General features: G+C 43.7%; 1 protein-coding gene across 1 annotated transcript; it reads left to right on the top strand.

Moving 5' to 3' along the window:
* The first annotated feature begins 272 nt into the window (after window positions 1-272).
* Window positions 273-27,668, top strand: nckap1l (NCK associated protein 1 like). Its single transcript, XM_069677933.1, has 31 exons — window positions 273-450; window positions 1,516-1,626; window positions 2,487-2,579; window positions 3,744-3,800; window positions 6,030-6,172; window positions 6,472-6,562; window positions 7,435-7,572; window positions 9,996-10,044; window positions 10,279-10,435; window positions 11,499-11,555; window positions 11,678-11,774; window positions 12,045-12,154; window positions 12,328-12,460; window positions 12,544-12,625; window positions 12,735-12,793; window positions 12,868-13,013; window positions 13,174-13,306; window positions 13,607-13,726; window positions 14,050-14,189; window positions 14,832-14,963; window positions 15,924-16,142; window positions 16,402-16,532; window positions 18,182-18,279; window positions 18,742-18,835; window positions 19,561-19,643; window positions 20,715-20,795; window positions 22,737-22,830; window positions 22,937-23,053; window positions 23,652-23,761; window positions 24,339-24,428; window positions 27,167-27,668. The coding sequence occupies exons 1-31, from the start codon at window positions 361-363 to the stop codon at window positions 27,281-27,283; spliced, it is 3,372 nt and encodes a 1,123-aa protein (XP_069534034.1). The 5' UTR covers window positions 273-360; the 3' UTR covers window positions 27,284-27,668.
* Window positions 27,669-27,910: the final 242 nt, after the last annotated feature.

Below are 27,910 nucleotides of genomic sequence, written 5' to 3'. Positions count from 1 at the left end.
AAAATATATGTTTTGTCTTTAGAAACAATCTCCGACACGTTTCTGAGAGTGTCATTTCACAAAATGTGACTGAAAATTCAAAATGTGCCAAATTATCTTAAAAACAAAACTTAAGGATTTTTTAAATGTTTCCGATGAATTTATCGACGAGTTATTGTGACTGATTAATTAGTATTCACTTCTTGAAATGACAGGATTACACTCTGACTGACCTCATGGCTCCACCTCCACCCTCGGGCCCCATGTGACCTGTGGTGTCAGGGTGAGGCTGCGGGTCGCTTGTTTCCGAGATTCAACTGCTACACAGGACCAGGAGGCCCAGGCTCGAGCGGAGGGACAGGTTACAGTGTTTCTTGAGCCATGGACTACCAACAGAAACTGGCCGAGAAACTCACCATCCTCAACGAGAGGGGGAACGGGGTGCTGATACGCATGAACTACATTAAGAAGGTGAGGGGGAACAGGAAGAGTAACTAGAGTAAGGAACTCTATGACTCTATAAATATCTAAAACAACAAAAGAGTTAAACCGCTCAGGAAGCACAGAACACTGACCTGTGTTTGTTATTGTGTGTGTTAGTTTCTATTGTATGATCCGTACCTGTTTAAAGGGAGTGACAGAGTGACTGTAGAGTTACAAATCCAAAGTGTCAGAGTACTTTATCGTTACTGCTCGACAGTATGACTCATACTGCAGAGAGTCACACTGCAGGATGCAAACCACTCATAATTATACACCTGTAATCCTCTTTGTCAAAGTCAGGACGCTCCATTAGCTGTAACTCTACGTGCAGGAATGATGTGCTGATAATGTGAGCTTACTCTGTGTGTTTTTACTTCATGCTGGCTGAGTGGAATCTGCAGCGCTGTCCTTCAACTGTTCTGTTTTCTCCAATGAGGAAGTGCAAACAGGAAGTCAGTCTGAGCTGTCAGTCAACTCAAACTTCAGTTACTCTGCTGTGAGACTCACGCAGCAGAAGTGAAACAAACAGAGCAGTGAAATACAACATGCAGGAGTGAGCGTCTCCTCATGAGGAAATCGTTTACTGTAATCCTATGTTAGCGCGTGTATGCTCTCTGCATTTATCAGGAAGAGAAGTGAAAAAAACAATCCTATTTTGAACCATTTAAAAGCCTGTTCAGTGAAGATTTGCTGAGCATGATACTTTTTTAATCTCAGTCTTGACACAGTTTTCTGCTGTCAGTCTGCAAACAGCCTCACAGGAGCTGCTCGCTGATAACGGCCTGCTCAAGGTCACCCTGAGGGTGGATGCTGAGCGAGCTGCAGAAAGCCTTATTACTAGCTAGTCTGAGGATACAGTGACTTTCCTCTGACAGACTTGTTTTCTAACTATTGGTTGGACGCTTCTGAAATTCTACAAGAAAAATTACAATGAAATCCTGTCAGAGCATGATGACAGGGCATGGCAATGTGTTATAAAACAAGGATTAAGCTGCCAAGACCCCAAATTGAACACATCCCATCCACCCATCCTTATCCTCCCCTCTGTGACAGAGCTGTACGGACCCTAAGACGCGGCCCCCTCTCCTGACAGATAAAGCCATGGAGCCGGCCATCAAGTACATCAACAAGAAATTCCCCAACATTGACTTCAGAGGAAACATCGTAAGTCTGACTGCAGCCTTTGCAAAGGTTTATACACAAAGACGTGCTTGTAATTATTTTGTTGAAATGTTGTCACTGAAAGGTTTGTCAGTTCTCGGTCGATAAATAATTAGTGTGATCCAACGTCATGACATTTTGTTGAGGTGATAAAACAACTGTTGTGTGCATCCTCACAGTTCTGTCTTTAATCTGTTTCCTCCCTTCAGGAGAGGACGCGTTCTGATGACACTGTAAAACAACTCTATAAAAAAACTCTATAAAAACTCAACCAGAAGCATTTTGCTGTATGATACATACGCATCTGTTACAGCACCTTTACTATGATCGCATATTTCTTTCTGTGATTTAGACATTTAAAGCTGCTGTGAGGAACTTTGTGTTTGTGTTGATGTTGGCGCCCCCTGTGGACGAAGCCGTACCTCTGATCTCTGAGCTGATTCTGTCCTGTTCATGCTGAACGCTGCTTCTTTAACAGTCACATGTGTCACTCACTTTAAATGTTCGCCCTGTAACATGTAAACAAAGGCAGCGTGCAGGTAATCTCTTCGTCTGACACCTGCCCCCCCGCCAGCTGTTTCAGGCATTAAAATAAGTAAATAGAAATAATCAGTGTTGTCTCTGATGGTCTGGTTGGATGTTGTAGCTCATCAGAGTCATCAGAATTAATTTCAGTCTGTTTCATGACCAGAGAAAAACTCCTCACAGCAGCTTTAACTATGACTGATGGTTTAATCATGTAGCAGGTTGTGCTCATTACCCACAGGAAGGAGGACTTCAGGAATTAGTCCACCTTTGACACAGTGTGTGATGCCTTATAATACCTGACGTATTTAAATACCTACCTTTTTTTTTAATTACAGCAAAATCTGACGAGCATACAGCGGCAGAAGTCTGAAGTGTTGGCAGCAACAACGAGCTACTACGACTCTTTCCTGGATGTCATCGAGTTCAGAGTGACTGCCGATTTCTTCTGATTTTTCTTCCTGAAGTTTAAAGTTGTAGATTTGATTCATTGACACAACATGACGATTGCCTCATAGGGGTGATTTTCACCCTCAGTCCTGTCATGCTATGGGGAGCTAAAGTCATTATGGTAGTCTGTGCCTTTAGAGGGCGCTATCCGCTTCTCCAACAGGCCCTGGAAAACCTCCGACAGAATACGTAAAACGTGTCAACTGGCGGAGGCCAGGGAGCTCGCTGAACTACACTTCCTCAATCTCGGACGCCGCCTCCGACGTCATGTCTCGTTCAGAATCGTCAGGTTTGAAATGTCGACTGCAGACCTGAAGATGTTTTAGACGATCCACCGGTATATTCTCGTCGTGTTTCAGACTCTGTCCCGCTCTGAGCCGTCGCCTGCAGAGAGGTCGAGGTCGTATTTCACTCCAGCGTCTCTCGCTGGGCCGTTCCTTTCAGGGGGAGGGGCGCAATGCATGCTGGGTGTTGTAGGAATGTAGAATGGCAGAAACCACGAGCTGTTTGTACGACTTTCTCCACAGCTATGGCGCCAATTTCAAATATTATTGCTTCTCTGGATTACAGAGAACACCAGCTGTGACTGACAGCAGCTTTAACAGGAACTGCTCCTTTAACAACAACAGCAAAGGAAGATACAGACGTACAACAACTCTTCATTAACGGACAGTGAAAAACTTTGAATAAAAATATTGGTCTTCAAATATAAACCACAAATCTGATAATAGAAACAATCAATTGTTTGCGATATTCCCTCCCTTTCTTTCTCTCCTCCTGCACAGGTATTATTTTAGACACTTTGATTTCCACAGTAAATTTCCATATAGAGTGGTTTATCCTGATATACTGAAAAATAATTGATTTATTTCTACTTGTTGGATTTGTTGCAGTTTGTGACATGTCCCCTTATTTTTGCATATTTCTGTGATGGAGGTCGCAGCCGGGCCGAGGCGTCATCAGGTTTTTGTAAGATCGAGAAAAACTCAATCTCAAACTTGGATCAATATGCAAATAGGATTCTAAAGCAACAGGAGTCGATGACAACAATGATTTGTTTGTGAAATCACTTTCCAGGCTTGACAGGATTTGACTGTTGCTTTGTTGTTGTGCAGGTTTTATAATCTTCTTTCTTCTTCATTCAGGATCACGTTTACGAGCTTCTGAACACCATCGACGCCTGCCAGTGCTTCTTTGATCTTGTGAGTATTAACTGTGAAGTCACTGTGCAGAGTATCTGACTGACTTCTCTTTCTATTCATTCTTTCGCTGCTGTTTACTCCACACACGCACGCACGCACGCACACACACACACACACACACACACACACACACACACACACACGTGCAGGTTGTGTTTTCTCCCCCCCCCCCAGCCTCCTCCTGTTTGTCAGCTTTTTTTATTATCATAATTAAAGTGGCACCTCCTGCCTTATGCATTATGTATATCCTACTGTATATTTCAGTGATCTGGGTCTCCTGTGATCTGATCTGCACAGATAACGTGGGCTGTTTAAACATCTCACACTTGGATTTATTAGTGGAGCATCTCTCAGAGCAGGACCCGTGTGTGTTTCTCTGTGAACGAGTTTTTATTATTGCAGCCATAACACAGTCTGCATTCACCTTTGAGACTGTTTCAGAGGATCTGCAGTAAAATTCGTTTACAAGTAAATAATATTAAAGTGATATTTCACCCCAAATCTATCAGAATCTTTCTACACTCTTGGTTTAAAAAATGATCCTAGTTTTCTTATTAGAGAATAGTTGCTGTCAGACCACCTTCACAGTGTGCGCATGTTCCAAACCTTGGTATTTTCCTCTTATAATATGGCTACATGTACTTCTTTCATGCATGTTTAACCTTTTTTCTCTGATGGAACCTCCAACCTTTTTTGCAGCCTCTTTACAAGCATGCAGCATGGTGTGTGTTTTTATTCTGAACAGGCTTCGGCCAATCTCGGGTCCCATCGGCTGTAGTCTGACGACGATATAGCCTCTGGGTGTCAGGCACAGAGTAAGGATTCAAACTGCAGAGACAGATGATAGTTCCAAAAACGTGGTCTTTATTCAGCCAAGGTCCGGTACACAAAAGTCAAAAAGCGAAGGCAAAGGTAACAGAGATCCGACAGGTCAGGAAAAGCTGGTCGAAACACGAGGGTCTAAAATAAACTAATAAAGAGGGCTGGATGTATCGACTGCTAAGGCTCGTGATAATCTGGCAGGGAAGTGAGGGAACAGCAGGGTTTAGGAAGGAAAAGGGAGTGAACGTAACAAGACACAGGTGCAACACATTGGGGAGGGGCCCGGTGATCAACGGTGAGGGAGACAGCTTGACAGGAACTGAAGAAGACCAGAGACAAGGGTTAACAAAATAAAACAGGAAGTGCCGAAATAATAAATTAACTTGACAGGTCTGACATTGGGGACAACAGTGAAGATGTCGGGCGGTTAGCCATAAACGACTTCCAGTCAAGACTTCCTTTTCCGTGTGATGCGTTAAAAAGAACCTGTTTTTGTGGTTGACTTTAATGAATCTTTAGCTTCATGATGCAGATTAGTAAAAGTAAAAATGAAGCTTTGTCAGGTCTGTCCTCAAGAGGAGAAGAAAACTGCTTTAAAAAAGCTTGTTTGTTGAGCGGAGGTCGGATCGATCAATTCTGATGCATTCGAGGAAGTTGGGAAATCTGAACGCTGAACGTCTTTCGTGACACACCGTCAGGGAATTTATCTCAAGTTGAATTTTTGATCGGAGCAGATTGTTAGCTGAACTTACATGTAGATCTCTGTTTATAGAGATTAATAAGATGATGACCACTGATGTGGTCTGATTGTTTTTCCTGCATAGCCTTCTGATACGTGATTGGTCAATATTACTTGGACTTCAGGCGTAGTACAAACGGAAACTAGATCACTTGTCGTCCCTAAAATCCACGTCCCTGCCTACAGACTACATTTCCATGTAGAATCTGTAAATACAAATACGTTTTTGCTGACAAAAATACGAACCAAAAAATGCCTAAAAAGTCTAATGATGGAAAGACAATACGTAATCTTTATTTAACTTTACAAAACATTAAAACGGCTTTGAGGGGCGCTGGTTTAGCTCAGTTGGTAGAGCGGGCGGCCCATGCACAGGGGCTGTGGTCCTCGTCGCACTGATCGCAGGTTTGACTCCCGGTCTGCTGATCATTTGGTGCATGTCGTCCCCAACACTTCCTGTCTGTCTTCAGCTGTCCTGCCAAATATTTGATGTTTTCAAACCAAACATGACAGCGAATAATTGGCTCTATTTTTAATGTTCATTAAAAACATCTTTCTTTTAGGTCTCCATATATCTCTACTATGTTTACAGTATGTCCCAGTTAGACTGAGGTAGTTTAACAGGAGCCATTCAGTCGTTTGTGTGCCACTGACATTTTTTATTTCAGGCCGTCAACTTTGACTTCACCAAGAACTACTTGGATCTGATCATCACCTACACGTCTGTGATCATCACGCTCTCTCGCATCGATGACAAGAAGACGCTGGTGGGAATGTTCAACTGTGCCCACGAGATGACCAACGGCAGCAGGTGAGGAAACATCACACTGTTTAATGGATGGCGAAGTGACGTCATGCAGCAGACGGAGTACAACGTAAATGTGTTTCCATTTTTTTATCAAGACAACAGTCTTGGTCAGACAAGGGTGGCAGACAGTTTGTATTTGCGTCATCTTCGTGCAGTAATTAAAGCCACGCTGAGTTGTCACGTCCGTCAGTACCGCCCCTTTTCTCTGAGCCTAGTAAATAATTAATTACCACAGACATCAGCTGCCCGGCACTAACCATCTCTCTGTATTGATTAATTGCATATTGTACTGAATCCTGCAGTGACCCCTCCTACCCGCGGCTCGGCCAGATGTTTGTGGAGTACGAGCATCCGTGGAAGAAGCTCACCGAGGAGTTTGGCCCTCACACACGGGTAAGCCCAGTCTCTTTATACACAGGACGAATATACCGTCAAGAATTTAAGTTATCTAAATGATTGCTCTGGCCAATTATCCCCAACACATGTACATATCATTCTTACATTGAAAAAATAAATTATTGTTTTTGTCCCATACCATTTTGATAACGTTTTAATGAAATCTCTTGTGTAGTGTACTGAAACCCAAATATCTCTCCAAGACGTAAACATCCCAAAACTATTCTAATTGATTTGCAGCCTCCACTATTCATGAAAGGCCCCTGGCTGCAGAGATTTACCTTTATTCAACCCCAACACCAGTAACTGTACGTGTGGAGTTACTGTCGACTTCCCTTTACTTAAAATAAAGCTCCGAGTGTGAGTGATGAAAAACTGCCTCAGCAGGAAATACACACACGTGTATGTGAAGCGGTACGAATCTGTAGGAAGACAAATGTATTTTTCAAATGCTAAAATAACACTAAACAATACAAACTATTAAATGGTATTAAAAGCTATTTATTATTATTTTGAAAAAGGGTTTAGCTCAGTGGTTAAATTGTGTGTCCCATGTACTGAATCTCGGTCCTCGACGCAGCGGCCCCCGGGCTCGACTTCGACCCTTGGCCCTTTGCTCATCCCCCCCTCTGCCCATATTTCCAGCTCTACCCAGTGTCCTATGGATAAAGGCAGAGGTTAAAAAAATAATCTTTAAGTTAGAAATAGCATGTGAAAACAATTTAACTTGAGCTTTTTAGCCTCCATTATGTTCTTTGTAAGATGTGGTTTGAGGTTTCTGTATCTCTCTCATTTTGCTCTTCTCTCTCTCTCTCTCTCTCGCTCTCTGTAACGTCCTCACCCACATTTTGCCCCCCTTCCTCTCCCAGTCTGTGACGGCGGCGTTGCTCTCTCTGAAGATGGTGTACCCACGCAGGAACCTGCCAGCAGAGCAGTGGCGGAGTGCCCAGCTCCTCAGCCTGCTGAGCGCTCCAGCTGCCATGATGGACCCGGCCTGCTGCGACACAGTGAGCGTCCGCCCTCCCGTCACCTCTCCTCCTGTGTTTATCTCTGACAGGGGGAGAAAGAGAGAAAGGAAGGGCGGGGTCTAAAATATGGTTCTTCCAGTGATGTCAGGAACAGAAAGAGAGACGTTGTCACAGCTGAGGAAGCAATAAGGGAACATGTTGTCTTCGGGGTCAGAGATTGTCCATTTCCCCTGTCCTCACATCATAGAGCTATGATGATGATTATTCTACTGTCTACGACCTCCGACTCCTCCTTCAACTTTTATTTCTTCCTTTTTCCACTCAGTTCAGTCCTCTATTATCCTCTCTGCTGTCTGTGCACACAGCGTTATGATCTCTGGTGGCATGATGGTTCCCTCATATAAGAGCCACAAGCTCAGCCAAGACAGGATCACAAGGCAGCATGATTTATGAGGAACAGAAAGAGCACAGCAGAAACATCCACTCGTTTTAACAGAGGACGCTAAAAGACCTTTTGATCTTTCTTTTTACCATATTTAGGGAGAATAGTCTTCATGCACCATGTTCATACGGTTTAAATGACAGGGTATAGACTGACAGACAGACAGACCGACAGACAGACAGACCGATAGACAGACAGACCGACAGACCAACAGACCGATAGATCGATAGATCGATAGACCGATAGATCGATAGATCCAGGAGTTCTAACAGCAATAATAAATAACAACCTGAGCTATATTAATCCAAATATAAAACTAACATATAACTCAAATGTAAACAAACATTACAGGGAGGTAGAGGTGTTCATGTACCGTACAGAGATGTTAACGTGCAGATACACTGATGAAGTGGTCCTAAGTGTTCAAGACGAACCATGTGCAAAGTTTAGCAGGAGCAGAACAGAGTGCAGTTTGAATGAGACACAGACATCAGGATGAGAGTTCCCTGCTCGACAGAGCTGAGCTGTTGTACAGAGTTATTGGAGAAGGTGCTCCTCTGTGTGTCCAGCAGGTGGTGGAGAGCGTGCTCCTCTGTGTGTCCAGCAGGTGGTGGAGAGTGTGTTCAGGGTTCTCCATGATGGTTAACAGTTTGTTCAGTGTCCTCCTCTCTGCCAGCTCACTGAATCAGTCCAGTTTGCAGCCGATGACGGAGCCGGCCTTCTTAATCAGCTTGTTGAGTCTGTTCACATCTCCGGCTCCGATGCTGCTTCCCCAGCAGACCACAGCAAAGCACAGTGCACTGCCACAACAGACTGTTGATCTCCAACATCTCGCTGCACACGTTGAAGGACCTCACCTTCCTCAGGAGTCTGCTCATCCACTTCTTGTATATAGCGTCGGTGTTGGCCTTTCAGTTCAGTCTGTTGTCGATGTTGACGCCCAGGTACTTGTACTCCTCCACTGTGGTCACATCCTCTCCCAGAATACACAGCGGTGGTGAAGCCGTCCTCTTCCTCCTGAAGTCGATCACCATCTCCCTGGTGTTGGTCATGTTCAGACGCAGGTGATTTCTTCCTGTCCATCAGTACTCTGTACTCCTCCTCCTGTCCATCACTTATACACCCAACCACTGCAGAGTCGTCTTCTTCTGCAGATGGCAGGACTCTGAGTCGTACTGAGAGTCAGAGGTGTACAGGGTGAAAAGGAAAGGAGAAAGCACCCTCCCCTGTGGAGCTCCTGTACTCTCCACCACTCCAGACTTAACACCGCCCAGGCGGACAAACTGTGGTCTGTTGGTCAGGTAGACGGGGACGAGTCCACACCCATCGTCTGCAGCTGCTCTCTCAGTAGTTGTGGCTGGATGGTGTTGAATGCACTGGGGAAATAGAAGAAGTTGATTCTCACAGTGCAGACGGTCCCCTCCACATGTGAGTGAGCACGCTGCAGCAGGTAGATGATGGCGTCTGCGGTCTGAGCTGAGACGAGACCAGCCTCTCCAGCACCTTCATCTGTGATGTGAGAGCCACTGGTCGATAGTCTTTGAGGTCAGATGGGGTCGTCTTCCCCAGCACAGGTATGGTTCATGTCCTGGTTCAGACTCAGGTTGAAGAGGTGTTGCAGAATCGAGGTCAGCTGGCTGGCACATGTCTTCAGAACCCTTGGGCTGATACCGTCGGGGCCTGGAGCCGAGCCTGGATGGAGTCTCTCCAGCCGTCTCTTAACCTGGCTGGTTGTCACAGTCATTGGGGGGGGCAGTTCAGAGGTGTGGTGAAAGCATCGGGGCAGTGGGGCTGTGTGGAAGTCAAGGGGTGTGATGGTGTTGTCTGCTGGCTGTAAACTGAACCTGTTGAAGATCAGGTGTAGCTCCCCTGCCCTCTCCAGGCTGCCTGCAGGTTGTCTGTCTCTCACCTTGAACCCTGTGACTTCCCTTACTTTACAACATAAGCTTTAAACATGTGCATTTAAGACTGTAGTGAACATGTTTGTATTGCCAGTTAATAAGTGTTCTGTTGATCACAGATGGCTTGTGAATACCTGTCTATGGAGGTGATGGAGCGCTGGATCACCAGTAAGTTACACATCCTGGACATTATGCTGGTATTCAGACAGTATTGAACCATTCTAAGGTGTTCCAGTTAAATAACATTCAGACACACTAACACCATGTACATATATAAAAAAGCATAATTACAGAGGCCTACAGATTCAGCATTTGTATATAGAATGTGTAACAGATATGCAGCAGGGAGGAGCCAGCTCCACAGTCTGTACCCTGCACATACGCTGCCTGTTCTCCCTGTAGTCGGCTTCCTGCTGTGCCACACCAGCCTCAACACAAACCAGGCCTCCCAGGAGCTGTGGAAGATGGCTCTGCGGAGCGGCCTCTTCCTCACCCTCACCAGAGAAGAAGTGCTCAGCATACACAAAGTCTCTGAAGACCTCTTCGACAGCATCAAAGGGTATGTAAGCTGCACTGCTGCAGTGTACTCTCAAAGCACTGTGGAGCGGGAGAAGTAGATCGAGCTGATGAATACAGATGTAAAGAGCCAAATAACAGGCAGAGGCTGCAAAGCCCCTCATGTTTCAGACAGTTAATAAAGGAGAAGTGGTTTCACTGTAATTAAAGTGTCCTGAACTGTTGAGGACCTCTCATCTGCTCTCTTTGATTGCTCATTAATTCTGGATAGAGAGAGCTCGCTGAGCCTGTATCTGCATTCTTATCTGCAGGATACTTTACAGATACATTACAATTAAGGTTTGAGTTGTAGGGTTAATTACTAAATCAGATTACTTCATCATCAATCATCAATCCAAATGAAAAGATTATCACCTTCTCGTCCGACTTAGAACGAGTTCAGGAATTAATTCATCTGAGATTTACACCCAATAATGTCCCACTGGCAAACAGCAAAGTTATAATGACTTGTGATCTGAGTGTGTTTATTTGAGGAGAAGTCAAGTTGGATTATAAATGTTGAGAGTGATGAAGGTGATATGATATACAGCAGTAAGTACAGCTTACAGTGCCAAAGAAAATGATTCTACAGATTAATACAAAGAGCCAAGACAAAGATGCAGTGTTCATTTCGTACGATAAATGTTCATCAACAACCTTTTTGTCATGACGAAGACGAGACGATGACGAGCTAACAGAGATCTTTGATAGTACAGACTCTGATGACACGTATGTTCTCGCTCTCTGTTAACTCTGGAGCCTTTTACATATTATTTGATGCTGCTTGCGCACAGGAGGAGAGATCATCGGCTGTCTGCTTCAGTCTGTTTAAATGAGAAGCGATGAGGAAAAGTTAGAGCAGAAGTTACTGTGTGGATGATCCGCTGGAACTTAAAGTCTTCATTTTACCTGAAGCTAAGAGGTGATATTTCCTCAGTGTGAGGACTTTTTATTCCTCTGCCAAAGCTGCCCAAAGGAACACTGCAAAGATGATACATGAGGGGTTAGAGCCACAGATAACTGTTGTATTGGTTTATTGTTTATTGGTCTTTCTACATTTTTATCAGATATGGAAAGCGAGTTGCAGACATCAAGGAATGCCGGGAGCATGTTATAGTCAACGGGTGAGACTGTCAGGAAACTGAGCAAAGTTTGAACGTGTTTCGTGTCATGCATATTCTCCATATTTCCTTTAAAATGGGCTGTGAGAGCCACATGTCCCTGTCCTTTTCCTGTGTTATTACAGAGGAGCTCTGCACAGAGAGCGGAGGCAATTTCTGAGAGGAGCGCTGAAGGAATTCTTTAAAGTTCTGGAGGATGAACCAGGACTTCTGGGACCAAAGGTAGAAGTAGAGAAATGAGCGTAACAGCTCTTGAGGAATTTAAATCACTTCATTGCTGCAAGTTAGAAGTCTGAAATTAAATTCGGCTCTCATGACAATATTTCTGATCCGACTTCCTGCACACAAATGGATGCTGGGATTTATTTGGACAGCAGGGGGAGAATTCCTTTGAATGACCCTTCATGTCATCATGACTTTCACCGATCTTAGCTCTGACTCTCTCCTAACATTCCTCTCTTCTCTGTTCTGTGTGCCAATCAAATCCCACAGGCGTTGTTTGTCTTCATGGCTCTGTCGTTTTCCCGTGACGAGGTCCTGTGGCTTGTCAGACACTCTGAGAACATGCCAAAGATAAAGACGCCAGAGGACTACGTTGACAAGTAGGTCATAGGTGCAGAGGACAGTGTGCAAAAAACACACTGCAACTCCAGCACCAGCATTCGGTTTTAGTGGTTCCTTCCTCAAGTTAGAAGAACATATTTAACCATGGCTTATTTGTACACATTTTAATTGACTGTTTTTTGGTGTTCATTAGTCTCCTCTGTGTTTCCAGTCAGATGGCAGAGCTGCTGTTCCACATGGAGAAGCTCAGAGGTCTGATGAAAAAGTACAACCATGTAGTTCAGCGTTACCACGTCCAGTACCTGGCACAGTTTGATGCCCTGGTACTCAATGACACCATCCAGGTACCTGCAGATCACATGGCAACATGAACTTGGGTCTTATACAGAACACAGTGCATCAAATGCTGTGTTTATGTCCCCTGCAGAACATGTATGTTTGTCCAGAAGAGGAGTCAGTTCTGATGAGCTCATTCGTCTCAACGCTGTCTGCTCTGTCAGTCAAACAAGGTAACACAAACAAAACTGCAGACGATCTGAACTTGTGTACTCTCCTCGATTGAACATGCAACCTAACACATGTAACTGGAGTAATTATGCGTCTATTTTTAATCTGCAGTTGAGAACAAAGAGGAGTTTGATTTCAGAGCACTTAGACTGGACTGGTTGAGATTGCAGGTACGTGGTATCGCATTTTATTCAGCTATCAGCTCAGGATGAAACCCTGAAGGTTCCCTTGTCTTCTGTTTTAGGCCTACACAAGTGTGAACAAGGCTCCTCTGCCCCTTAAGGACTACCCTGACTTAGCCAAGGTGATGAACATGATTCAGTTTCACACCAGGATGGTGGACAGCGCGGAGGAACTTCTGCAGGAGACTTCTGAGATGTCCATCCTCTGGTCAGATTCTTCTCCTCTCTTCTCCTTTCTTCTCTTCTCTTCTCCTCTCTTCTCTTCTCCTCTCTTCTCCTCTCTTCTCCTTTCTTCTCTTCTCTTCTCCTTTCTTCTCTTTTCTTCTCCTCTCCATCAAGGTTTAATCTTGTAATGTTTCTTTTTCCAGCTTCTACCCTCGTGTCTTTGAGAAGATGTTCATCCAGAGCAGCGAGGAGGTGACCATGAAGCGTTACCTCATGGCCTTCCCGACTGTGTGTTCTCACTTCAGCCTGTGTGGACACCCTCTGTGCCCAGAAGAGGTCAGTGTTCAGTTATTTGCTGACCAAGCTACAGTATTACTGCACTCATACATACATGAAGTTCTTACAGCTGCATCAGGACAGGAAGCCAACTGGTTGTTAATTAAAGAGATGCTAAGGTTTCGATGTCTTTGCTGTTTAACCACAGAGAATTAAGAATCAGCAGCTGTTTGAAACTTTGACCTGTTTAAGTCTTCAGACCTGAAACACTTCCTATGTAATAAGCTCGAGGAAATCGAGGGCAAACATATTCCTTGATACATAACTTTGGTGCTTAAATGCTCGTGTTTGTGTGTGCAGACAGGGGCGATGGAGAAGAGGTGTCTGCGCCTGTGTGTGACCTTCCTGGAGCAGATAGCCAAGCTGACCACGGGTGTTGTGTTAGACATTTGTGCTGAGCAGTGCAACCTCAATGAGCAGGTAAAGGCTGAAGCACATTATCCAAATATAATCAGTCGTCACAGCTTTGCATCGGTGGATTTAGCTGGAGGCAGAAGACTTGAGAGTTTGAATAAAAAGATAAGACAGAGATGAAACTCTGGACTTGATTAGTGTGTCGTTGTTCCTCTAATGCCTCGGGGAAAATCGGACCAAAGTATTGACTATGAGTGCTGCCAATGAGAATGCAAAACTCCCATGTTTGTCTTTCAGCACGTTACTCAATATCTGCCTCTCTGAATTCTTTCTCTCTCTATCTCTCTCTATTCCTCCCTTCTTCTCTCCTTTCTACTTGATCCTTTTAGTTGCAGCCCAAACATTGTGCTGAGAGCATCAGCGCAGCTCGTTACAGGAAGCAGAAGAAGCCGATGCCAAAGAAAGGAGAGGTCCAGAAAGAGAAGCCAGGTGCTGAGAGCCTGAGGAAAGACCGGACCATCGCCACCAAGTCAGCCTCTCTTTTTGTTCCCTTGATTATTACCAGGGCTTTCTCTGTTTGATCTCTCTTTAAGTACACAAACTGGGCAGAAGTTTGGAAAAGTAAGTGTGATATATAAATCCCTGATTGTAGAGATAGCACTCTGTAAAGGTGAGAATCCGGTTCATGCAGCTCATGTCAGTAGGAATACTTTAATATCTGCTGACACTTTTCTTTCTTTAGTCCTTAGGAGGAAAGAATTCAATGTTCTCGCCTACAGGCCGTTATTTGTTCTGAACTTTATTACCCTTCACGTTGAGTCAGTCAGGGTTGACGGGCATTGAATCGAGCTATTAAAAAATAGGAAACAAAACGCCTCAGCGCATTAAAAATAAACCCTTTCACTGGCAGCACATTAAATGTTGACATTTTCATAGTTTCTATCGTCTTCTTAAGAAAGATACATTTCACTAATTCTACTGAAGAGCTGTAACTCTGTCGCTCTCACTCCTCTCAGTTCACCTCCCATCTGCCTTTTACAATCCTCTAACACGTTCATGACATCACTTATTTGTCTGTGAAAACACATCGTACTGAAGTCACTGTCCAAATATTTGGCCTAAGTTCCTCCCCTCTCTCTCTCTCTCTCTGTCTCTCTCTCTTTTCCTGTAGTGTGGACAAGATGCATCTGATGCTGACAGAGCTGTGCTCCACCTACAGCCTCTGCACTGACTTCATTGTATTTGATCACATCGTCGTTCCCACAGAGTTCCTAATCTCTCATCTGGAGACACGCCTCTCTGAGTACGCTGAGTTTTTATAGTGAAAAAATGTGGATGATGTAATGAGTCTTTACGGTTTATAAAAAAGGCCCTGAAGTGATATTTTGCAAATGTTCTTCCTCTACATGTTTCAGGGCTCAATTTCTCATTAACCACCAACGTGTTTGCATGTATTACTCAGACTAATGACTGACTTGAACTTTTGTTTTCAGTCTGGGGACACTTTGTCCATGTTATATTGTTTCCCTCTGCCAGAGCGTAAATGTGCTGTTCAGTTGTCCCTTATTGTACGAGCATAACGCCATCATTTGCCTGTTTTTATACAGTTGACTCTCTGGCCAAACTCATTGTGTGAATGCTTATGAGCTGACCTCCATGCTGAAGAGCGGCTGTAAAAATGTTAAACACTCTGACAAGTATGAGCCAGATCACTGGGCAAAAACTTAAAAGCATTTCAAGCTGCATTTTCCTCCATCAGTGGAAACTGGTCTCCTCCATCACCCAGTGAACCCTGCTTTTCTGTCTGATTCCTGCGTGTTGCACCCACTTAAACATTTCAGAAGAGATCCATCATGTCATCTGTGTCATTTCAGTGCTTACTGTTATTTAGATTAGGGATTGGTACCAGGGCAACACAGAGTTTCTGTGTATGTGTTCTGCTTAGTGTCCCTGTCTTAGCTGATGATTATCTCTCCTGTCACACTAAAATTAGCACCCTTGAGAAGCATCACGCTCGCTGTGATTGGTCCTACTGGCGTGAAATATTGTAAAAACAGTCCAATCAGGGAGAGAAAGAGGGAGACTGAAGGACAAAAAAATAAACACATTTGCAGTGAAGCCTGGAGCAGTGATTGTGCTGATCTAATGAGAGTACAGTACCATGCCTCCACGGCTCGTTTCATCCGTTTTCAGGTCCCATCTGTCTGCTCTCATTACGCTCTGACTCGGTGATAAGTGACGTTGGTTAAACATGTTTCTCCAGGATCATCGTGCGAATGGCAAATTACAACCAGGCCACCCAGGAGGTCGCCCGGCCCTCGGAGCTCCTGGCGGGGGTGAGAGCCTACACGGCCTGCCTGCAGAGCCTCTCCAGCTACATCAACGTGGACGTCACTCGGCTGGTAAAGAACGTGCTGTTGCAGCAGACGCAGCCACTGGACCCCCGTGGAGTACAGACCATCACAACTATCTACACAAACTGGTGTGTGATGTACAAGTGTATTTACCATATGCAAGTGTACATGTAAAACACATTAGTCCAAATATTCAGTACTTCATCAACATGTAACAATCACACAAAGAAAGGCACAGGAAGCATCATGCAAGCAGCACACACAAGGACTTCCTCTCGGCTTCTCTTTGTCTGCCTTGTTTCCTGTGTTTCTGTCTCTTTTGTTAATTCAGCTCTCTGTTGTGGAAAAGTTAAAAAAGCTTTCTTTTGCTTTTTTTCTGCCCCTCAGGTTCCTTGAGAGTCTCCTGCGTCAGGCCAGCAACTCCCTCATAGTTCACTGTCCCACGATGCACTGCTTCGTCAACCAGACTACTGACAACGACCGACTTTTCAGAGCAGAGGAGTTTTCAGATGTTGCAGGTCAGCCCCAGCGCTTCATGACAGAAATTTAATTTGTAGCAGAAGTCATTACGTCAATACGAACGCCAGGGTTCATCTGCAATTACGTCTGGATGAATGCTCGCGGCTTTGATAACGAAGTTAGACATGATACTTTTTATCTGTCTTACACAGAACAGATATAAAGACTGGGAGACAAATACATCAAAGCTATTATTACATGTTGCATTTTAGGATCATATTTTTAGACCCTACAAAGTACTGACAGTTTAAGTCATGTGGCTAAAAACACACACATGACACATGTTGTTACACTTGACAGATTACCCTCCAGGCTTTAAAGGAGCAGTTCCTGCTAAAGCTCCTGTCAGTCACAGCTGGTGTTCTCTGTAATCCATAGAAGCAATAATATTTGAAATTGGCGCCACAGCTGTGGAGAAAATCGTACAAACAGCTCGTGGTTTCTGACATTCTACATTCCTACAACACCCAGCATGCATTGCACCCCTCCCTCTGAAAGGAACGGCCCAGCGAGAGACGCTGGAGTGAAATACGACCGTTTCTCTGCAGGCGACGGCTCAGAGCGGGACAGAGTCTGAAACACGACGAGAATATACCGGTGGATTGTCTAAAACATCTTCAGGTCTGCAGTCGACATTTCAAACCTGACGATTCTGAATGAGACGTGACGTCGGGGGCGGCGTCCGAGATTGAGGAAGTGTAGTTCAGCGAGCTCCCTGGCCCCTGGTTTTCCAGGGCCTGTTGGAGAAGTAGATAGCACCCTCCAAAGGCCCAGAGAGAAACTGCATTTTTGTCCAACCATAATGGCGTTAGCTCCTCATGATAGCATGATAAGACTGAGTTTGAAATTTGGCAAGCTGGCCCTTTAATTGTCAAGGGCCGACAGATCCAAGAGCGCCTTACAGTTTTCAAAGGCACAACTTGTAGATCCTGTTCTCTGTGACACATGCAGAAGGAGAACTTGAGAGAATGTGTAGCTTGTTATTGTGGAGGTGTGTGGTGCTCTCATTCACACTGCCTGCCATGCAGTTTACTGTGACTCTGCCCTGGCTCATGTAAAGCTCAGTCATGCTTATCATCTCTTCCCTCCCTGCCTCATAACTATTCCATCGTCACTTGTCTCTCCTCCACCCAACCTCCACACGATGCTGTCGTAGCAGTGGACCTCCGTATGACTGTAATGTGGCTATATTTACTTCACTCCACACACACACACACCGTGCCCGAGAGTCCACTGCACTTCAGTAGACGCCCCCTCACAATGTCATCATCGTTGTCTATATTTACTCCATAGTGAGGTATCTGCCTGCCTCACTGTGACTCACTCGGCCATCCATTAACCACCTCCAGTTTTAACCACACACGTCCTTATCCATCATCGCTCAGACAGCAATGCTGAGCTGAGTGAAAGGTCTGATGGCAGCGGTTGTCTCTCTCTCATTGATTCAGCTACTCTCGAGAATCAGATCTGATCTGAGTCCTTTGTTATTTTTGTCATTAAGAGAGTCAGACTTTGTGTATGATTGATGTCAGAGCATCACACAGTCTTCTAGCTGGATCTTTTGTACATTTTTGTAAGCATATTTGTCCTCATAAATTCAACATGTTCAACACACTATCTTTATATAATTTATTTAACTTCTGAACAGAGTTACAGGCCCTGGCGGAGCTACTTGGTCCGTATGGCCTGAAGTTTCTGAGTGAGAACCTGATATGGCACATCACCTCTCAAGTCAGTGAGCTAAAGGTACAGTACGATGAAAAGGGCTCAGCCAATCAGGAAGTGATTCCACGGCTTTTTCTTTTTAGAGTAAAACAAAAATTCAGATCTGAACTCCATTTGGAACATATAGTCTATTTATTGCATTTACAAAGGTATGGTCATATTTGTTAGCATATTAGAAACAAATAACTGTAAATATTTCCTTCATAGACTATATTCAATTCCTCATTTTTATTTCGATTATTTACTCCTTCACTTTTGAAATTTTGTGCTTCAAAGTTATCTTGTCAAAGTGGTGTATCAGTTTCATAGCAGTAGATTTTACATACAAGAAGCCAGTTAGTTCTGCTCCCCACTTTGACACCTGTGATTGAACTGATGAGCGGCAGCACTCACATCCCTCACAGCTGTGACCTCTCTCCATTATAACTCCCACCTGACGGAGGTTTTATCACTTATTATTTTACCTCCATTCTCTTCCGTTAGAAACTGGTGGTTGAGAATATGGACATCCTGGTACAGATGAAAAACCACTTTGATAAGCCTGAGGAAATGGCCAACCTGAAGAAGAGGATGACAGGTGAGAAGTAGAGAGGAGGGGGGGGGGGTTGAGAGGGAAGAGATATGGAGTTGAAAGGGATGGATAAAAGCTGTGGGTATGGAGACATTCAGACAGGATTAGATCAGATGGTGAAGCGAGAACGCAGTGAGAAAAAAGAACATGATGTCAGAGAGATGAGGGATGTGGCAAGAAGCCCCGGCGTAGTACTGTAGATGAGTCACTCTCAGCAGAAGCCTTTTTCATTTATACACTGACTGACAGGCACATGCATATCTTTAGCTCCCCAGCAGGCCAGCAGGTGTTCTTTTACATTAGTTATTTAACTCAGACCTGCATATAAGCTGACTTAAATGATTTCATTGTAGCACGATGGCATGTGCACAACAAACAAAAGTCTGTTGAAATCCTTTTCTGTTCCGAAGTCACTCACAAATTCAGATGTATTTGTTTTAATTAAATCATAAGCAACTGGGTGAGGGTATGGAGAGACTGAAACATCTCTGTTGTAGTAAGCTGCTAAAAAGAGAAATGTCTATAAACGAATGGTAAGACCGAGTCACAAAATCCAGCAGGCACTGGTTTTATTAGAGCCCACAGTATCAGACAATAATTGAAGTGCAAATAACCATGTGAGCTGTCAGACACATGATGACATGTTCTCAATCATTACAACAGCAACTGGTCACACAGTCAGCCTCTGATGTACTGCTTCACTCACTGATCTGTCTCATCTGCATTTGTAGGTGGAGAGAACGTGCTGAAGAGGATGACCATCATTGGGGTGATCCTGTCCTTCAGGGCTATGACACAAGACTGTCTGAAAGATGTAAAGTCCAACAAGATATTATGATAATATGAAACTGTTAACAGCCTGATATGCCTGTACAACTCTTGTAATACTGTGTATACAATAGAGGCTGGAGCATTATATATATTATGATTTAAAGTGATAATCTCGAAGATCTCAGTTTCTCTTTGGCGCCACATGTGGTGATAAACGGTAACTGCAGGAGCACACTCCCCAGATATCCACACAGTGCTGCATGTGTGACGTCCACGGTCGGCTCCGGTTGTAACTCCTGATTTTCCTGGCTGACGGTCGCTTTCCTTTTCAGACTGTTTGCTTCATCTGAGCGTCGAGTTTGTTTCTTCTTCTTTGGATTTTCACTTCTTGTTGAAGTTGTATCTGTAGTCATCCATCTTTTCTTTGTTTGTTCAGCCATAGTAGATTACTGTTTACTCGCAACACTTGCAGAGAGCGGAAAAGCAGCCGCTTAGCTCCGCCTACCCTCTCTGGCAGACCAACCACTGCTGGCTGATGGAAAACGCGTCACTAACTGGGCGCCGCCACAGACACCCAGCCCATAATAATACTATATACTGCAGATGCAAAGGCTTTCATCAGTGGGCCATGGGCTCAGTCACCATGTGTTACCTCATTCAGAGAGAGAGGGAGACTTACAGACATTTATTTACATGAACATCGTCCAGATTTTCTCTTTAAAACCAGTTCTAGGTTCAGAAAGAAAGAGACATTCTGAATAAATCATAATGTCCAATCAAATTTTCTTTCCTATCCAACATTATTGTCCTTTTTTATACACTACTAGTCACAAGTTTGGACACATTTTCTCATACAAGTGAATGAGAAAGTGTGTCCAAACCTTTGACTGGTAGTGTATGTCTCAATATTTAAAACATAGCTCCACCTTTTGAATCAAAATGCATGTCAAAGTGCAGTACAAATAAAATGAGCACACATAAAACACTGAAGGTGCATTATGTTTCCATACACTTCACACACTGCCCTTGACCTCTCAGACATCATTATATTAAGAGCCTTTCTTTATTATGTGTGTTCTCTTGTAATATTGTGTCATATAATCCTGTTATCTAGATCCTGCATAAGCATTGCCCGTACATGATGGCGCCCATCGAGTGTCTCAGAGACTTCATCTCCCCTGAAGTCGACATCAAGGTAAAACAGCCATTTCACTCTAAAAAAATGCCTCCATATGTTGAGCAAGTGATGTGCAGTAAAGAGCATGAACCATCCATTCACAGGTTATTAACAGTTCATTTCACAGGGCCAACTTACTGTGGGAGAATTTAGGATGAAGTCCTATTGTATTTACATTTATCCTGATATAATACCATCTGAGGCTTTGGGGAACTGACTCTTTGCCATCACAGGGTTTTAATGCAGAGTAAACTGCAGCACAATGTGTGTCACAATCTCACTTATATAAATAAAACACAGTGTGGAAGAGTCGATCTGAGTGCGAGAGTTGCAGAGAAACCAGTTTATTTTTGTGTTCTCTTGTACCAACCAAATGAAATTCCTTATCTCCCTGTGGAGCGATCAGTGTGACTGTGACTCATGAACTCCGCCTCCTTCACTTACGTCTGGCCTCTGAGTGAGGCATGACAGCCGTGCCACAGCCGAGGCCAGGATAACCCCAAAGACGTCAGCAGCCCCCTCATGCCTCCGTGAGAGAGAGACTCTGCTGGCTGCTGCAGCTCTGCACTCTCAACCACATCAGTGGAAATGTTCTGCCCAGACAGGCCAACCATGCAACCAGAAATAGGGCGAGATCAAAACCTGTGTGTCAACACCCACCGATGATTTAACGCCACTCAGTAGAAAATATGTCACGTTTGGACCTGCCACACGAAATGCAGAGCTCAGATTAGCATTCTTCTGGCTGCTTTTTGTTTCCACAGCAATTACTGCAAAAAAAATATGACAATTTCAATGGTCAATGAAATCTTAATTATACTTAATAGTTCAAACTGCCTGGTTAAGCTAGACATGCTTTAAAGCATCTGCAAATCCAAAACCACAATAACCTTCTAACTATGCAATAGCATCTAATGTACATAATAGTCATCTAAAGTATTAGAAATCCAAATTCCAAACATTGTCAATGAACTTTATGCAACCTTTGAATTAGACATGGCTATACTCTGAAAATATCACTTTAAGTAATAAATATCTAAGAGCTCAGTTTCGTTCTCTTTGGCGCCACCTGTGGTGATAAACGGTAACTGCAGGAGCACACAGATATCCAGACAGTGCTGCATGTGTGACGTCCACGGTCGGCTCCGGTTGTAACTCCTGATTTTCCTGGCTGACGGTCGCTTTCCTTTTCAGACTGTTTGCTTCATCTGAGCGTCGAGTTTGTTTCTTCTTCTTTGGATTTTCACTTCTTGTTGAAGTTGTATCTGTAGTCATCCATCTTTTCTTTGTTTGTTCAGCCATAGTAGATTACTGTTTACTCGCAACACTTGCAGAGAGCGGAAAAGCAGCCGCTTAGCTCCGCCTACCCTCTCTGGCAGACCAACCACTGCTGGCTGATGGAAAACGCGTCACTAACTGGGCGCCGCCACAGACACCCAGCCCATAATAATACTATATACTGCAGATGCAAAGGCTTTCATCAGTGGGCCATCGGCTCAGTCACCATGTGTTACCTCATTCAGAGAGAGAGAGAGACTTACAGACATTTATTTACATGAACATCTTTGAGATTATTACTTTAATTAATTCTGAGATCCAATAATAAAAAAAATCACACAGCAGCTATTTGGCTGTTAACACCCAGTGTTATCACTGCAAGCAAGTATTGGAGGCCGCGGGTATTGACTGTCGACTATGGTTGTTTATTTTATACTGCAGGCGTTTCACATTGGTTGGTCACGTTGCATGTGTATGCTAACTGCTAACTATGCTATGGATAGGAAATGTTGTAACTCGATACTCTTTAGTTTTCCAGGGCAGTGATTCTTCTTCTGATTCTGCCTCAGATGACTCAAACATGCTGTTAAGGGCTGCACTACGTTGATTTTCACACTTGCCATTGCTGTGAGCAGAGCCAGCTCAAACCTCCACAGGCTTTAATGCTCTTTTACCTTACAGGTGACTCTTAGCGTTTTTGAGCTGGCTTCTGCTGCAGGGTTGAAGTGTGACATCGATCCTTCCCTCGTCACAGCTATCGGCAGCATGCAGACAGGTAACACTGATACTATTAGTGCCGCTCCTGTAGACAGACAGATCTAAAGGCTTCGTCCTCAGAGTAAAAGAGAATGTTCTTTCATCTCCTAACGCTTTCTGTGCAGATAACACTTCAGTTGATGAGGAGTACAAGCTGTCCTGTCTGCTGCTGGTCTACATCGCTGTGTCCCTGCCTTCCCTGGCCCTGGACCCCAACTCTTTCTACAGCCGAGAGCATGGAGGTGCATACTCATTCATTTATTTTCAGCAGCTGCCAACTGCTTGACAGTAATTACTCTCCAGACAGCCCTCAACCAAATGCTAATCGCTGCTTCCTCCAGTGATTACTTACCCGCTGCTGATAGCGTACACAAACAGAACCCCACCCCGAAACACTTAGCTTGTTAGCATCTCTGTGTCATGAAACTTTCCAGCCTGACTGCCGTTGTCGGAAGCAAAGTATGGTGGTTAATGAGAAACACATTTTGTCGGAGAGACTTGTGTTTACAGATAGCTTCGGCTGACGTGCATCGATACAGTTACTCTTGGCATGTGGCCCTGCTGACCCCAAACTTTTGGCCCAAAGCCTGGACTGCAACGTTAAGAGAGCAGTGGAGATTTCTATCAAAGCACAGGCGGCGTTTATCTCTGATTATTTTCTTTGTCTCTATTTTCCATTGGCATGTTTGAAATGGAATTACCCAGTGAGCCCGAGGAAGAATGCTCAGTATGTTTCCTCTTAAGTATTATGGAAATTTCTCTAATTGTTGGGCCATAAAAAAAATGCTTATCTTTTCTTTATATTTTTCAGTGTTAAATTCTGTGATTTTATTTTCTCAGGCCACAACAACAACATCCACTGTTTAGCTAAAGCTATCAACCAGCTGGCAGCTGCCATGTTCACTGTTCAGAACAAGAACATTGAGCAGCACCTGAAGGAGTTTCTCCTGGTGAGTGGCGAACGTTTTATTTCATTTCTAACAATTTAAAAACCCCCAAAAACTTTGCTTGGACAAATGAGTAACGTGATACGAATACGGGTTCAAGTTTGAGGTTACAAGATGAACCTTGGTAGGAAATAATAAATAATACATTTTGACTTTTCTGAAAATGTTGCATTTTTTGTGTCATATACTTGAGAGTTTTACCTTTTTTATGCCTGTAAAGATTGAAAAAGAAGAGAAATCACCCTCGTTGAGCTGTATGTCTCGAGACCTGCCCCCTGAAGAAGAAGTCTTAAGCAGACATTTCTCTTTATTAACAAGCAAGCTAAAAGGTTTGGGAGCACTGAAGGAATAATACGTTTCACAGAGAACACAGTTGATGGTAGCATGGTGCAAATAATCGTAGAAAGCCATTAAAGTAATAGCTTTATGATGACTGATTAATGGTTTCTTGGACACACTGCTCTGACAGTCTTTCAGTTAAAGAGCTTTCTCAAACTCACTATTAACCTTGGCCCCCGTATGAGGTCAAGTCCTGCAGTGTAAAATCATTCAGCCTCTTTTTAACTCTGTTATTCCACAGATGGCCTCCTCCACTCTGCTTCAGCTGGGACAAAATGTTGAGAGAATGGAGAGCAAAAACCGAGAGTCCGTCTACCTGCTTCTACACATGGTAGGCTTCAACCTGTGTTTTTTAATTTACAATAAGGCAGTCATGGGTTTCTGAAAACCTCTGACCCTTCATTAATGAGGTTTTTCTCTTTACAATAAGCCATCACGCCTGCACTGTAGTCAGTAATGGCTTATTCCTTATCTTCAAGCACTCATAAATTAATGATTAACAATTAAGTCATTAAGGACAACTTATCAACCGTTTAGGTAAGAGGGCATTAAAGAGGAACACATTTACATATTATAGTTATTAAATGCCATGGGAAAATATTCAGGTGCTGTAATGTAGCCTGTATACATTTAAAACACTGATGCTTTTCAAGTGAATGAAGACAACAAAATTCGCAATGAATGGATCCCACCAACAAGACTGACATGTTATCACAGTCTGATGCAGCTCCTTCCTCTGAGTGATGGTCCTGTTTCCCAGAAACATGTTCCTTGATAAAAACAGACATGGACTGTTTAAAAGAAGTGGGCATAGCCTCCCTGCTGAAGAGCAAAGCCAATGTGAAAAGTTGTTAACCTGCATTCTTTGTTAGAGCCAGCAGGGGGCGACTCAATTGTAAAGAACTTCTCAGTTAACCTCAGTAACATTTTCCTAACAAGCTTATGTTCTCAGTTGCTAGATTTGACGTCTTAGGTACAAAATAATTTTAATTTAGTGAATTATGGTCCAATTTAGAGTAAAACATGTCATTAAGCAGGTTATGCTCTAGGGCCATGGTTCGAAATTGGTGGGTCGGGACCCAAAAGCAGGTCGCGGAGCTGTTTTCAGTTGGTCACAGATGTATGATTGTGTTAAAAAGTCTGAGCTGCGATTTTATTTTGAAAAACATGGGTACCCTGTGACGAGCAGTAGTAGTGTTGTTTATTCACACTCCATGTATCCACTGATTGGGTAATCCCAGCTACAGTTACATTTACATTCTTGAAATTTGACGAGCCGGGCAGCTGCACTTTTTTCATTTATTTCTGTTAATTAAATGTACTGTAGAGGAAATATTCTCCTCTTTTGCACTGCCACCAGCTGGTCATTTTGGTTGACTGTAATACTGTTGTGTTTTGTGATGTTGACATTGGGCTCTATTTAGACGACGGAAGGCGAGCAGTCTAAAGTGCATGGCGCTAAGTGATTTAGGCGTGTCTGACGCACTTTTGCTAGTTAGATGGTGCACAGTCTGGGCGCAAACCGAGGCACAAAGCGCAAAGAGGTTGGCTTCAGTCCCTGGACTATTCATAGGCGCGTTTTCGGCATAACATGAATCAAACCAATCAGAGTCTCAGCTCTCATTCCCTTTAAACCAGCGGGTTAGGGTTAGGATTCAGTCATTCTTCTTATATAAACTGGACCCGACTGGCATATTCAACTTATTTCTTTCCACTGTGTCCTCGAACACGAAATGTTGTAAATGTTTATTTCCTTACTGTTGCTGCTGGATCACATGGCTGTGTTGTCTCCTGTGTGCGTAATTGACACTGGACAGTGTATTAATATCTGTGGGCACAACTGTCGGTGCCACAGGTAGTTATGTCTGAGGATTATAATAAATTTACCTCTTAATAGTGTGTGTGTGCGAGTGTGTGTCTGTTTCTGCATGAATTAGAGAGAGCGTGTGTCCGAATGAGCGTGTGAAATGGAGAGCTTTGTGTCAGTCTTGGTAGTTTTTGATCCGTGCGTGGCTCGAGCAGGAATCTCCCTGAGGTGAGGCAGGTGTGTGTGAGATTGTCCATGTCTTCCTGCATTTCTCAGCATAACAAACCGAAAGCAGTATCACAATTTAAGCAGACGAGGGAAACAAAAGCTTGCAGTCTCACAGTCCCATAAACGTTACTGTAACTGTATCAGCAAACACTGCTTTTTCCTTATGAGTCAAAGTACTGCTAAAAGTCTCCGTGTGAGTGACAAGCAGAGACTCATGTTGTGAACTCTCCAATGTATGTCCGTAATGCGCCCCTCTAAATAGCCGACTATGACTACGCCATAGACTTTAGACTTTAGACTTTAGACCAGGTTTTTGTTGGTCTAAGGTGCAGTCGCTTTCTGCGTCCTCAAGATTTGTATCACCGGTTTGTCTGACCACACCTCATTTCAAAACCAACATGCCCACGGGCGCTAACGGTGGCGCAAGATCACTTGCTGTTTACACAATGTGGCCACTGGGCGTGAAAAGGACGACTGCGCTGAAGATAGCAATGACGCTTGCACTTTGGCGCTTTGCGCCGGGTGGACCATAGGGCCCATACTGTGATGTTTTGTAATCTGGGTTGCGGTTGGTCCTGAGGCAAAACCAGTTGAGACCCACTGCTTTAGGGCATGGCTACTATGTGATTGACAGGTCGGTGCCAATGCGACCTCTCATTTAGGATGGGGATGAAGCAATGCAGAGCCACCCTCTTGTCCAAATATGATGACTTCTGGCTCCAAAAATCCTGATGGCGACGGCCAAATGCTGAACTTGTAGTTCAAAATGGCAGACCACAAACCAATGGGTGACATCCACTACTTTTATACAGTCTATGTTTGAATCCCACATTCATTGACCTGCTGTTTAATACTCATGGTCAATTACTAATAACTGCACTGTCCAGGACATTTTATACGAGTGAATACTTGTTTTGAAAGAATACATCTTCTATAGAACAAAATGGAGCAGTCAGGTTTTATCTTAACAATGAGTAAAAGTACAAAAGTATCGTATAACTCCAGTTTTATCTTTTTATCCCTGATTCTTTCAGATCGTGGAGGAGTCTCCGTTCTTGAGCCAAGACATGCTGGAGAGCTGCTTCCCGTATGTTCTGCTCCGAAACGCCTACAGAGAGGTGTTCAGGTCCTTCATCGTCACTCTGGGCTGAAGGCTTCTTATTCATTCATCCATTTTAATGTATATTCACGTTTTGTTTTCATAACCATTCAGCCTCTGCTATTCATACAGCATGTACATTCAGACGAGGTTAACCATGACCTTGAATACTTCTTATAATGCTTCCTGTGAGTCAGAACTGTGTGTGTGCACATTACAAAAGCTTTTATGGTGCCTGCTGTATCTCACTAATAATCAGGTATAATCTGTCACATTACTTTGTTTTACACATCAGTAGCATGACATAAAGCAAACATACTATCATAATATGTTTGGAATCTAAAGCATTTATTAAGATTTTTATTAGATTATTCTATTAATGTTGCAGAAAAACATTATTTCCTGCTAACTTTCCAAGAATAAAGATGATAAACGTGTTCTGTTTGCTTTGTTTTGGTCGATATTCAACAAGTGTTGCTCTTCTATTTCCAGCCTGTCCTCCAACCCACCCACCCTCCTGTCCCTCCTCCTCCTCCTCCTCCCTTTATGTGAGTCTTGTCCTCCTCATTTTTCATGTACAATTTGAATGATGCACTCCAGCTTTGCAGAAGCAAAAGTGCTTGTCTCTAATTTTAGACGCCTCTTTAGTGATTTTATTTTACAACCAGCAGTGTCCTTC

The sequence above is a fragment of the Semicossyphus pulcher genome, unplaced genomic scaffold (assembly GCF_022749685.1).
Source record: "Semicossyphus pulcher isolate SPU_LCO1_2020_fin unplaced genomic scaffold, fSemPul1.0.p SCAF_3, whole genome shotgun sequence".
Lineage (NCBI taxonomy): Eukaryota > Metazoa > Chordata > Actinopteri > Labriformes > Labridae > Semicossyphus > Semicossyphus pulcher.
Note: the sequence above shows the minus strand (reverse complement) of the source record. Positions and strands in the feature narration are given on the sequence as shown.

Excerpts from the sequence above, each read along its gene's own strand:
- nckap1l (XM_069677933.1), top strand. The coding sequence starts at position 361 with ATGGACTACCAACAGAAACTGGCCGAGAAACTCACCATCCTCAACGAG. Across the intron at positions 16,143-16,401 it reads ACAACTATCTACACAAACTG|GTTCCTTGAGAGTCTCCTGC; the intron begins GTGTGTGATGTA and ends TCTGCCCCTCAG. Across the intron at positions 20,796-22,736 it reads CCCCTGAAGTCGACATCAAG|GTGACTCTTAGCGTTTTTGA; the intron begins GTAAAACAGCCA and ends TTTACCTTACAG.